The sequence below is a fragment of the Coregonus clupeaformis genome, chromosome 17 (assembly GCF_020615455.1).
Source record: "Coregonus clupeaformis isolate EN_2021a chromosome 17, ASM2061545v1, whole genome shotgun sequence".
Taxonomy (NCBI): domain Eukaryota; kingdom Metazoa; phylum Chordata; class Actinopteri; order Salmoniformes; family Salmonidae; genus Coregonus; species Coregonus clupeaformis.
In genome coordinates this window covers 5,092,372-5,106,110 of record NC_059208.1, presented here as the reverse complement: position 1 = coordinate 5,106,110, position 13,739 = coordinate 5,092,372, and the positions used below count along the sequence as shown (strand labels likewise).

General features: G+C 42.2%; 1 protein-coding gene across 3 annotated transcripts in view; it reads left to right on the top strand.

Moving 5' to 3' along the window:
* Positions 1–11,310: 11,310 nt before the first annotated feature.
* The window catches only part of LOC121586509 (protein Jumonji), a 90,641-nt gene continuing 88,212 nt past the window's right edge, over positions 11,311–13,739 (top strand). For 2 of the 3 annotated variants that reach the window (XM_041903243.2, XM_041903240.2), the window contains exon 1: positions 11,311–11,835. In XM_041903243.2, the coding sequence (XP_041759177.2) occupies positions 11,791–11,835 (45 nt within the window). In that variant the 5' untranslated portion in view covers positions 11,311–11,790. The remainder of the gene's footprint in view (positions 11,836–13,739) is intronic. The other variant, XM_041903241.2, reaches the window with a different exon arrangement.

Sequence of the window (13,739 nt, the reverse complement as noted above, 5' to 3'; positions counted from 1 at the left end):
TGTTGTTTGTATGCTACCTTGGACTTCACGTTTCGTTTGTTGTTTTGTCGTGTGTTTAGCCGTTAATAAACATGAATGCATATCACGCTGCGCCTTGGTCCTTCTCGTTCATGAACGATCGTGACAATACAGTTGAAGTCTGAAGTTTACATACACCTTAGCCAAACACATTTAAACTCAGTTTTTCACAATTCCTGACATTTAATCCTAGTAAAAATTCCCTGTCTTAGATCAGTTAGGATCACCACTTTATTTTAAGAACGTGAACGTGAAATTCCTCATGACAGAGCTGGTGTAACTTAGTCAGGTTTGTAGGCCTCCTTGCTCGCACACACTTTTTCAGTTCTGCCCACAAATGTTCTATAGGATTGAGGTCAGGGCTTTGTGATGGCCACTCCAATACCTTGACTGTGTTGTCCTTAAGCCATTTTGCCACACCTTTGGAAGTATGCTTGGGGTCATTGTTCATTTGGAAGACCCATTTGCGACCAAGCTTTAACTTCCTGACTGATGTCTTGAGATGTTGCTTCAATATATCCACATAATTTTCCTTCCTCATGATGCCATCTATTTTGTGAAGTGCACCAATCCCTCCTGTAGCAAAGCACCCCCACAGCATGATGCTGCCACCCCCGTGCTTCACGGTTGGGAAGGTGTTCTTTGGCTTGCAAGCATTCCCCTTTTTCCTCCAAACATAACGATGGTCATTATGGCCAAACAGTTCTATTTTTGTTTCATCAGAGCAGAGGACATTTCTCAAAAAAGTACGATCTTTGTCCCCATGTGCAGTTGCAAACCGTAGTCTTCCTTGCTGAGCGGCCTTTCAGGTTATGTCGATATAGGACTAATTTTACTGTGGATATAGATACTTTTGAACCTGTTTCCTCCAGCATCTTCACAATGTCCTTTGCTGTTGCTCTGGGATTGATTTGCACTTTTCGCACCAAAGTACGTTCATCTCTAGGAGACAGAACACGTCTCCTTCCTGAGCGGTATGATGGCTGCGTGGTCCCATGGTGTTTATACTTGCGTACTATTGTTTGTACAGATGAACGTGGTACCTTCAGGCGTTTGGAAATTGCTCCCAAGGATGAATCAGACTTGTGGAGGTCTACAATTCTTTTTCTGAGGTCTTGGATGATTTCTTTTGATTTTCCCATGATGTCAAGCAAAGAGGCACTGAGTTTGAAGGTAGGCCGTGAAATACATCCACCGGTACACCTCCAATTGACTCTAATTATGTCAATTAGCCTATCAGAAGCTTCTAAAGCCATGACATCATTTTCTGGAATTTTCCAAGCTGTTTAAAGGCACAGTAAACTTTGTGTATGTAAACTTCTGACCCACTGGAATTGTGATACAGTGAATTATAAGTGAAATAATCTGACTGTAAACAATTGTTGGAAAAATTACTTGTGTCATGCACAAAGTAGATGTCCTAACTGACTTGCCAAAACTATAGTTTGTTAAAAAGAAATTTGTGGAGTGGTTGAAAAACGAGTTTTAATGACTCCAACCTCAGTGTATGTAAACTTCCGACTTCAACTGTATATATATATTTTTTTAAAGAGCTTTCAACATTCGTTTGAATTCCCTTTCTTTCAATGCTTTATTAACCATGCTAAATTAACTGTATTTTCCGACCACTGCACCTCCCGTCGTTCCCTTTACTCTGCTACGGGACATCAGTCTGAGTAGCACCGTCTGCTCTGTTAAAACCATGGGCAGTGAAATCAATTCCTGCCCTGCTCTGACTGCCCCCGCTAGAACCCCCAACCCCCCCCATCCCGGCCCATCACGACACAGTCAGACTCCTCAATCCACCTCCTCCCTCCCCACCCCCCCACCCCCCCTCAGAGCAGACCTAACACCAAACAGCCTGTTAAAGCAGCACTCTAAAGAGGTGGTTTTAACATGCATGTCTGCTCAGCGTCACAGCCTGTACCTACAGCTATTAGTGGAAAACATGCATTTGGAATAGAGGCCAGCAGGAATAATGAATAGGGGCCAGGCAGGTGAGAAGCCCTCTGGTCAAGGCCCTCAACTATTTTCCAGGTCCTCTTTAGGCGAGGAGGAATAGAGCATAAACATTTGTAGTGGAAACACTAGCCTGCTTGCTGTGTGGGGGCTAACTCCAAGTCCCTGCACAGCACACAGCCAGCCTAGTTCATTGATTAATTTGGGCTTAAATGAACAGGACAGAGCCCCACAGAACCCCTTGGAGCAGGAGAACATGGAACAAGACTAAACTCATGTCCCAAACATTAACTGAACTATTTATGTTTCTACATCAGGATGGCACATCTCTGATGAGTAAAATGATTATCTAAAAAAAAAATTATGCCTATACACTAACGGACGTTATTATACTGTGTAACAGTTTATAAATAGCTTACTGATATTTAATAAATTAGTAATAAAGAGTTACAAATGTTCAGAAAATCATTAACACATACCTTATAAATGATCTGATAATGGCTTATAAATTAAAGTTATTATATAATGTGTTACTACCTTATATCTCAACCGTGTAGTTAACTGGGATCAGTGGGAAGTCTGGAGGCTGGTCTGATTGAATCAGATCCATAATATAATGTCATCTGCAGGTTTCACTGTGGCTTATTGATCTGCCAGATATTGATCCATAGTCTTTGTTCATTCATGGACAAGTTCACCGCTTTGATCACAGTGAGCATGGTGCTGAATCTACATCAAACATGCTGGGGAGTGATATCCCATCCTTGTTGCATGATTATAATGAAATCAGCATGTTCATGCTCTGGTTTTCATCTGTTCCCTGTAGGGCTCATTTCAGCACCTCGGCTCACTATCATCAGGAAGTGCACCTGATCCATCCACAGTGTGAATAGACTGATGTTGTTTAGCTTATTAAAGAGCCAATCCAACAGCAGAAGAGACTTTACCTTCCCTTTTTACATGATCTCAGAGACTTGACTTTGCTGCTGTGGGCAACAGTAACAGTACTTACACACATCACACAGGTCCACACCAGTGGTGGCTGTTGGCACTTTAAATGGGGAGGACGGGCTCATAGTAATGACTGGAACAGAATAAATGTAATGGTCTCAAACACATCAAACACCCGGTTTCCATGTGTTTGATACCATTCCATTCACTCCATTCCATTAACTTTTATGAGCCGTCGTCACCTCACCAGCCTCCTCTGGTCCACACAGTCTTCCCTTTACAAATTGCATCATCATGTAGGCCTCGTCATTCCTCCTGATAGGTCACTGAGGGGGAAGAGGAACCAGTCAGCAAACAGTCATCACAACCAACCAAGATCCTGCTCATCAGTCCCTCAAGACGCACACACACACACACACAGTTCTGACAACTTCAAATCAATGATAAGCCCTGACAGTGTAGGGGCCAGTAGGGATGTTCTGAGTAACAGAAGGCAGTAGAGTTGTTTTTGACTTGAAGTTCAGTAACCTTCCTTCAAGTTGAAAACAGTCATATGCCAAATATTTTCATCTCTGTGAACGAGAAAGGAAAGGAGGATACCTAGTCAGTTGCACAACAGAATGCATTCAACCGAAATGTGTCTTCCGCATTTAACCCAACCCCTCTGAATCGGGGGGCAGTTTGAAAAACGACTCCATCAAGGGATGGAAGGTGTCGCTGTACTCCTAATTATCCCAATAGGCAAATTAAGAAGTATGAAATATTGCTCGTTTTTAATAGAACTTGCTTTTCCGTCAGCATGCTAGGCTAGCCAATGCTAAATCAGCCCTTTGGATTCCATGAAAATGCGACGCCTAGCGTTTGGGTGAATAGCTGCCGGAAGTGTTGTGGAATTAAATGGGCTGCTTTATTAGTAGGACGAAAAAGGCAGTTGAATTAATAACTAGCAGTATTTCAACCTTCTCAATTTACCGAATGGGATAATGGAAAGTTAGGAGTACAGCGACACCTTCCATTCCTGGATTGAGGTACATTTTCAAACCATTTCTCTTCTTGTTCACCGAAAAGAAAACATATTGGGATATGACCATTTCGACTTGTAGGAAGGTTTACTGAACTTCAAGTCAAAAACCTTTGACTAATTGGTTCCCTGTTCACTGCTGAATCACTGGTTCTCAGGAGAGAGATTATATTTTCCCTTAGTAGAGGAGGAGATGGTAGATGCCTACAGTGTCTTATAGTGAAGGAAGGGGTGGCAGAATGCTTAAATTCATGGTCAGTCGGCTATGATTAATCTACTCAATCTTCTAGTCAACTTTAACATGAAAAGCTCATTTTGAGTCATGTTGATGGTGGTAGGTGAATGTGTCACACTTCTAAGTAATGTGGTGGCAATGTGGCGACTATTACGGTAACCTACTGTAGCTCGGATTTCACCTGGGGTTCGTTTAGTAGGCTACAACAGAACAATGTTCAAGTGGAAGAAGAGGATTATGGTGGCCCAGAGGGGATTGTGTATGGTGTACGCTGCACCTGTTTTGCGATTTGTAATGGCCACACCCATATTGATCAGGCCACACCTCGCTACACCCACTGAATTGTAGCAAACGTACCTCAAAGGATGTTGAATAACAGTGCACACTGTTTTAGGGAAACGTGTTGTTCAGTAGCATGTTGTTCAGCAGCATACAAACCGTCACGCAATGTAGCAAACTTTGAACCGAACCGCAGTGGTGGAAAAATAACTTAATTGTCATACTTGAGTAAAAGTTAAGATACCTTAATAGAAAATGACTCAATTAAAAGTGAAAGTCACAGAGTAAAATACTACTTGAGTAAAAGTCTAAAAGTATTTGGTTTTAAAGTACCAAAAGTCAATGTAATTGCTCAAATATACTTACGTATCAAAAGTAAAAGCATAAATAATTTCAAATTCCTTATATTAAGCAAACGACACCATATTTTCTTTTTTTTTACGGATAGCCAGACATCCTTTACAAAAAGAAGCATGAATGTTTCAAGTTTCAAGTTTTAATGTCACATGCACAAGTACAGTGAAATGCCTTTCTTGCAAACTCAAAACCCAACAATGCAATAATCAATAATGATAGAATACAAAAAAAAACACAAGAAATAAGAAATATGAAGAACACAATAACTAAGTAAGTAAACATACTATATGCAGGGTCAGTTCAAATACCATATCTACAATGTGCAGGGATACTGGAGTGATGGAGGTATGTACAGCATAGTGGTAAGGTGACTAGGCAACATTATATAAGATAAACAGAGTAGCAGCAGTTTGTATGTGAGTGGGTGTGCGTGTGTGTAGAGTATAAATGTGGGCCCGTGTAGCTCAGTTGGTAGAGCATGGCGCTTGCAACGCCAGGGTTGTGGGTTTGTTTCCCACGGGGGGCCAGTATGAAAAATGTATGCACTCACTAACTGTAAGTTGCTCTTGATAAGAGCGTCTGCTAAATGACTAAAATCTGAATGCATGTGCATATTATGTGTGAGTGAGAAGGTGATGGAGTGAGTGTGTATGGCCTGTGAGTGTGCATAGAGACACTATAAAAATAAAATGTCAATAAAGATACAAGGTTAACTCAGATAGTCCGTGCAGCTATTTTGTACGCTATTTATCAGTCTTATTGCTTGGGGATAGAAGCTGTTCAAGAGCCTGTTGGTGTCAGACTTGATGCACCGGTAACGCATGCCGTACGGAAGCAGAGAGAATAGTCTATGGCTTGGGTAGTTGGAGTCTTGAAAATATTTCTGAGCCTTCCTCCCACACCGCATGTACATTCGGAAAGTATTCAAACCCCTTGACTTTTTCCACATTTTGTTACGTTACAGTCTTATTCTAAAATTGAATAAATTCGTTTTTTTCCTCATCAATGTACGCACAATACCCCATAATGACAAAGCAAAAACTGGTTGCTAGAATTTTTGCAAATATCATTTACATAAGTATTCAGACCCTTTACTCAGTACTTTGTTGAAGCACCTTTGGCAGGGATTACAGCTTCAAGTCTTCTTGGGTATGAAGCTACAAGCTTGGCACACCTGTATTTTGGGAGTTTCTCCCATTCTTCTCTACAGATCCTCTCAAGCTCTGTCAGGTTGGATGGGGAGTGTTGCCGCACAGCTATTTTCAGGTCTCTCCAGAATACGATTGGGTTCAAGTCCGGGCTCTGGCTGGGCCCCTCAAGGACATTCAGAGACCTTGTCCCGAAGCCACTCCTGCATTGTCTTGTCTGTATGCTTAGGGTCGTTGTCCTGTTGGAAGGTGAACCTTCGCCCCCAGTCTGAGATACTGAGCGCTCTAGAGCAGGTTTTCATCAAGGATCTCTCTGTACTTTGGTCCGTTCATCTTTGCCTCGATCCTGACTAGTCTCCCAGTCCCTGCCGCTGAAAAACATCCCCACAGCATGATGCTGCCACCACCATACTTCACCGTAGGGATGGTGCCAGGTTTCCTCCAGACGTGACGCTTGGCATTCAGGCCAAAGAGTTAAATCTTGGTTTCATCAGACCAGAGAATCTTGTTTCTCATGGTCTGAGAATCTTTAGAAGCTGTTTTGGCAAACTCCAAGTGGGCTGTCATGTGCCTTTTACTGAGGAGTGGCTTCCGTCTGGCCACTCTACCAAAAAGGCCTGATTGGTGGAGTGCTGCAGAGATGGTTGTTCTGCTGGAAGGTTCTCCCATCTCCACAGAGGAACTCTAGAGCTATGTCAGAATGACCATCGGGTTCTTGGTCACCTCCCTGACCAAGGCCCTTCTCCCCTGATTGCTCAGTTTGGCTGGGCGGCCATCTCTAGGAAGAGTCTGGGTGGTTCCAATCTTCTTCCATTTAAGAATGATGGAGGCCACTTTCCAACTCATGTCCAATCAATTTAATTTACCACATGTGGACACCAATCAAGTTGTAGAAGCATCTCAAGGATGATCAATGGAAACAGGATGCACCTGAGCTCAATTTCGAGTCTCATAGCAAAAGGTCTGATTACTTATTTAAATAAGGTATTTCCGTTTTGTCTTTTTAATAAATTTGAAAAAATTTCTAAAAACCTGTTTTCACTTTGTCATTATGGGGTATTGTGTGTAGAATAGTGAGGATTTTTTATTTATTTAATCCATTTTAGAATAAGGCTGTAATGTAACACAATGTGGCAAAAGTCAAGGGGTCTGAATACTTTCCGAAGGCACTGTAGATGTCCTGGGTGGCAGGGAGCTCGGCCCCAGTGATATACAGTGGGGGAAAAAAGTATTTAGTCAGCCACCAATTGTGCAAGTTCTCCCACTTAAAAAGATGAGAGAGGCCTGTAATTTTCATCATAGGTACACGTCAACTATGACAGACAAATTGAGAAAAAAAATCCAGAAAATCACATTGTAGGATTTTTAATGAATTTATTTGCAAATTATGGTGGAAAATAAGTATTTGGTCACCTACAAACAAGCAAGATTTCTGGCTCTCACAGACCTGTAACCTCTTCTTTAAGAGGCTCCTCTGTCCTCCACTCGTTACCTGTATTAATGGCACCTGTTTGAACTTGTTATCAGTATAAAAGACACCTGTCCACAACCTCAAACAGTCACACTCCAAACTCCACTATGGCCAAGACCAAAGAGCTGTCAAAGGACACCAGAAACAAAATTGTAGACCTGCACCAGGCTGGGAAGACTGAATCTGCAATAGGTAAGCAGCTTGGTTTCAAGAAATCAACTGTGGGAGCAATTATTAGGAAATGGAAGACATACAAGACCACTGATAATCTCCCTCGATCTGGGGCTCCACGCAAGAGCTCACCCCGTGGGGTCAAAATGATCACAAGAACGGTGAGCAAAAATCCCAGAACCACACGGGGGGACCTAGTGAATGACCTGCAGAGAGCTGGGACCAAAGTAACAAAGCCTACCATCAGTAACACACTACGCCGCCAGGGACTCAAATCCTGCAGTGCCAGACGTGTCCTCCTGCTTAAGCCAGTACATGTCCAGGCCCGTCTGAAGTTTGCTAGAGTGCATTTGGATGATCCAGAAGAGGATTGGGAGAATGTCATATGGTCAGATGAAACCAAAATATAACTTTTTGGTAAAAACTCAACTCGTCGTGTTTAGAGGACAAAGAATGCTGAGTTGCATCCAAACAACACCATACCTACTGTGAAGCATGGGGGTGGAAACATCATGCTTTGGGGCTGTTTTTCTGCAAAGGGACCAGGATGACTGATCCGTGTAAAGGAAAGAATGAATGGGGCCATGTATCGTGAGATTTTGAGTGAAAACCTCCTTCCATCAGTAAGGGCATTGAAGATGAAACGTGGCTGGGTCTTTCATCATGACAATGATCCCAAACACACCGCCCGGGCAACGAAGGAGTGGCTTTGTAAGAAGCATTTCAAGGTCCTGGAGTGGCCTAGCCAGTCTCCAGATCTCAACCCCATAGAAAATCTTTGGAGGGAGTTGAAAGTCTGTGTTGCCCAGCGACAGCCCCAAAACATCACTGCTCTAGAGGAGATCTGCATGGAGGAATGGGCCAAAATACCAGCAACAGTGTGTGAAAACCTTGTGAAGACTTACAGAAAACGTTGTACCTGTGTCATTGCCAACAAAGGGTATATAACAAAGTATTGAGAAACTTGTTATTGACCAAATACTTATTTTCCACCATAATTTGCAAATAAATTCATAAAAAATCCTACAATGTGATTTTCTGGATTTTATTTTCTCATTTTGTCTGTCATAGTTGACGTGTACCTATGATGAAAATTACAGGCCTCTCTCATCTTTTTAAGTGGGAGAACTTGCACAATTGGTGGCTGACTAAATACTTTTTTCCCCCACTGTACTGGGCTGTCCGCACCACCCTTTGTTGCGGCATGCGATTGAGGGCGGCGCTGTTGCCATACCATGCAGTGATGCAGCCAGTCAAGATCCTCTCAGTGGTGCGCCTGTGTTTCGACCATTTTAAGTCTTTAGTGATTTGGACACCGAGGAACTTGAAGCTCTCGACCTGCTCCACTGCAGCCCCGTCGATGTGCATGGGGGCGTGCTCTTTTCCTGTAGTCCACGATCAGCTCCTTGGTCTTACTGACTGTCACTGACCTCCTCCCTGTAGGCTGACTCATCATCACCGGTGATCAGGCCTACCACCGTCGTGTCATCAGCTAACTTGATGATGGTGTTGGAGTCGTGCGTTGCCACGCAGTCGTGGGTGAACGGGGTACAGGAGGGGACTAAGCACACATCCCTTTGGGGCCCCTGTGTTGAGGGTCAGCGTGGCGGAGGTGATGTTGCCTACCCCTACCACCCGTGGTCGGCCCATCAGGAAGTCCAGGATCCAGTTGTAGAGGGAGGTGTTCAAACCCAGTGTCATAAGCTTGGTGACGAGCTTGGAGGGGACAATGGTGTTGAACGCTGAGCTGTAGTCAATGAACAGCATTCTCACATAGGTATTCCTTTTATCTAGGTGGGTGAGGGCAGTGTGGTGAGCAATTGAGATTGCGTCATTTATGGATCTGTTGGGGCGGTATGCAAATTGCGTCTAGGGTGTCTGGGATGGTGGAGTTAATGTGTGCCATAACCAGCCTATCAAAGGACTTCATCATTACAAAAGTGAGTGCTACAGGGCGGAAGTCATTGTGGCATGAAGCCTTAGAGTTCTTGGGGACAGGAATGATGGTCGTTATAAAACGTGGGGATTACAGACTGGGACAAGGATAAGTTCAATATTACCTTGAATATGCCTGTCAGCTGTTCTGCGCATGCTCTGAGAACGCGCCCTGGAATACAGTCTGGCCCCGCAGCCTTGCGGATGTTGACATGATTAAAGATTTTTCTCACGTCGGCCTCGGAGAGCAAGATCACCCAATCCTCACACCCAATCCTCACACCCGGCACGATGTTGTTGTTGTCAAAGCATGCATAAAATGCATTTTAGTCTGGTAGAGAGGCATCGCTGGGCAGATCACAGTGGCATTTTCCATTGTAGACCGTAATGGACTGTAGCCCCTGCCACATGCAGCGGGCGTCGGAGCCTGTGTAATTTGATTCCCCCTTATTACTATATTGTCAATTTGCTCGTTTGATGACTCTGTGGAGGTCATAGCGGAACTTCTTGTACTTATACCTGTCCTTGGCTGTAGCCTCAGGGTTGTCTACTCCTTTAGTTTAGCGCCAACCTCAGTGTTAATCAAAACATATTCCAGTGCTAGCAAAGTAGTCCTGTAGCATAATCTCTGATTCTGGTGACCATTTCTCAATGGTGTTTAGTGAGTCTGCCAGATCAGGGGCAGTAGGGATGGCCAGGGACGTTCTCTTGATAAGTGTGTGAATTTGACAATTTATCTGTCCTGCTAAGCATCCAAAATGTACCGAGTACTTTTGGGTGTCAGGGAAAATGAATGGAGTAGAAAGTACATTATTTTCTTTAGGAATGTAGTGAAGTAAATGGTGTCAAAAATATAAATAGTAAAGTAAAGTACAGATACCCCAAAAAACTACTTAAGTAAAAATACTTTAAAGTACTACTTAAGTACTTTATACCACTGCCGAATCTCATCACTAGGTTCCATAGCTACAAAGTCATAAACCCCACCTATTTCTACAATTTATCTTTAAAAAAAAGTGATTTTAAACCTTAACCCTATCCACACTGCTAACCTTATGCCTAACCCTAACCTTCAATTATTACCAAAAAGCACATTTTTGTAGACAATTTTGACTTTGAGGCTGTGAATCTGACTTTGTGGCTATGGAAGCTAGTGGAAACCAAGCTGAATGCACCCCTGTAGGTCATGTGCTATAGGAAATTGCGCACGGAAGTCAGTTTGGAAAATCTGAAATCTTAGAAATAGTTTTCACATATGCATTTTATAAGCTTCCCATAAATAATATGGTCGCTGTGATGGAAGGTTTACTTGACCACTTTACTTCATCATTCTTACCTCAAGTGGTAAGGCCAAGGTGAATGTAGACCTGTGCGCTAAAAACAACATATCACAAGAACAAGTGTTTACTTTGGCAACAGAATATTGTCAATTACTTTGTAGCATTGGCATTACATATATTGAGGGCTTGAAACAATGTTGCTAATTTGCACACTAAATATGAATGGCATCCAGATAAATGTTTCCCTGGATATCTCAAGCCACTGAGGAGAAATAGGAAACACGTGGTAACTTGTGAAGAACCAACTAGCCTACACGTGGGTATCCGATTCCTTCTGACAAGATAGGCTACTTTATTCTGGATATATTATTCATCTCCAGTTTTTTTAAATAATTTTTATCCGGTGCCTGAAAAACGGCCTTTTAAAGTTGCCGCTGTCCATGGTAACGGATGTGATAGGCTGAACCCGGGGAAGAAAGAAGCTCGCCTCGTTCAGAATAGGAACGGTGCTGGAGTAGCCTACAGTCGTCGTCTGATAGCTCCAGCCAAAACGGGACATCGAACCTTTTTTATTTTATTTATTTGGTTCGATTTAAATCCTCTTCTCAAAGAAGATGTGACTCTTTTAAAAGAACAGACTAATACTTTTAGAATATTCATGTCGGGAGAGAACGCCGAGGGGTTTTCTGCGAATGGAAGTTATTTGTTGTGAATTGTTTTGAATATGTTATGGCGAAGTGAGTTTGTTTTTGGTTTGTCTCGGTTCGTCGTGGAACTTTAATTTGGAATCTATCGAGGAAAACCACATCGTCGAGGTAAACCCAGAGATAGGATTCTACAAAGCCAGAGAGCTCCCAACAGACCGGGGATTTAAATTGTGTTTGGTGTGCTCCGGTAGAAGCGAGAGTCAAAGAAAGAAATTCATGTGGCCATTCTCTCTTTAACAAAATATTTTGGATTGCAGAATGAGCAAGGAAAGACCTAAGAGGAATATCATCCAAAAGAAATACGTGAGTAGCTACTTGCCTATTATTGTCCAATGTGCATAAAATAATTTGACCTTTACAAGTTTGCACGTTCGATTCGCCTGTTTTAAAGAAAATGCATCAACTTCGCTCGCGGAGTAGGAAGGTTACCATTACACAGCTGTGGCCTATTGGGGTCGAATTGCCTTTCAGATATTTAATTTGTAGAACGTGTTATCAATTGGACGTCTTTGATTTGAAAGAGTCGGTTATATTATTTATAGAGTGTCTGTGTTGCTTCATTTCTTCAACATCAGACAAGGCTATGTATTTGACTTAACTCGCCATGGAAGGGCAATACGCATTAAGGAATCAACACGGTACAATATAATAATCGACTTGTGTGAGGTTTATTGATTAAGTCAGAATTTTCCACAGGAGCTGGCTAACTGTTTTCAGAATGTCTTTGTTTTCTCCCATAGTCCCTTCCAGAGCCATGAAGAGAGACCGCCATATCGCCCATGGCTTATTCCGGGTTATATACCCTATGCTGAGCAGCCCTCTATAAACTGTGGCATTTATAAATGAACACTTTGTTTTGCTGTTGGATATCACAACAACATTCACTTTAATTATGTTGATGTGACTTGAGTGTAGGTGAATAGCACGGTCCGACCATGACGAGTGGACTGTGGCTCTTTTAATTTTCTCGGTAGGGAGAGGGAGCAGAAAGGGGGTTAGGAAATTTAACGTTTACGTAGAATTTCCAATCATTTACAATCGTAGTGGAACGCTCAGGAGGAGTTGCTTGTCTGTTTTGGTTTACTAACATTGATATGCGATAAAGGGTCTGATCATTTTAATTTCGTGTTGCACGTCTGTGTGACCTCTGAATGGAAGATATTGCAGCAGCAGCCTGAGCTTGCTGAGCCAGAATGTTAACGCTTCTCGGACATTTTTTCTAAATCCGCAGTTAAGTTTAAGCAGACTAGAGACACTGGATGCAGCTAAACAAAATGTTAAAGGGGTTAGTTTATTAAGCGCTAACTTGTTTTTCGTGTAAATTTAAGGAGGTAGTGTTTCAGTCGCATTGCAGAGGTTAATGTGAAGGGAAGCAAGAAGCGACCATTTTCTATCTGCAACTACCTAATACCGGCGAATTTGTCAAAGGGGCTATACCAATTTAGGTAATTTCAAGATTTTTACCCTCGGTGTAACCTACAAGATTTTACATATTTTAAATTGAGTTTTAAAACAGGCATAAACTAAACAATGACTTGCTCTCTCAAAGTGAGACACTCGGCACATCCCTTGGCTGAGTTTAACCCTCACATTACTGCGTGTGTCCTCGTGTGAATTTCCTCATGTAAAAACAATGAAGTTATTATGAACCACTTTGAATAGTAACATATTTTCAGATTATGCACGTTTTTATTTCAATTGAACTAATCACAAAACATTTTGGCCACGTGTGGGCCTGCTGTTTGTGGCCCACTACACTGAGATATTAAAGCCCAGTGGGACTACTCATAAGGGGTGATTGTGGCCTTCCCAAAACATTCCACTCTAGTAACGTGATTGAAACGTTATACTATTATATTATGAGGTGTGATTGAAACGTTATACTATTATATTATGAGGTGAAATAATACATAATTCCTGAAGTGTTAAGCATATAGTTAGTCAATATACTGTATTTCCCCATAAGTGTGATACTATTTCTCCCCAACATACTCAGCTCTTATGGCAATGCTATTCAAGTAATCAATGCACTACATTTCCAACTTTCTTTGGGACAGGTAAGATAATTTGACAGTGAAAAAGACATTCAAAAAAAATCTCAGGGTTGGTCTAAAATGATATAGGTCTGTTTTTATATTTTATTCATACCTTCTTGTGTAATTATAGATGTATGCTTATATGGCTGTAAGTGTGTGTGTGTGTGTGTG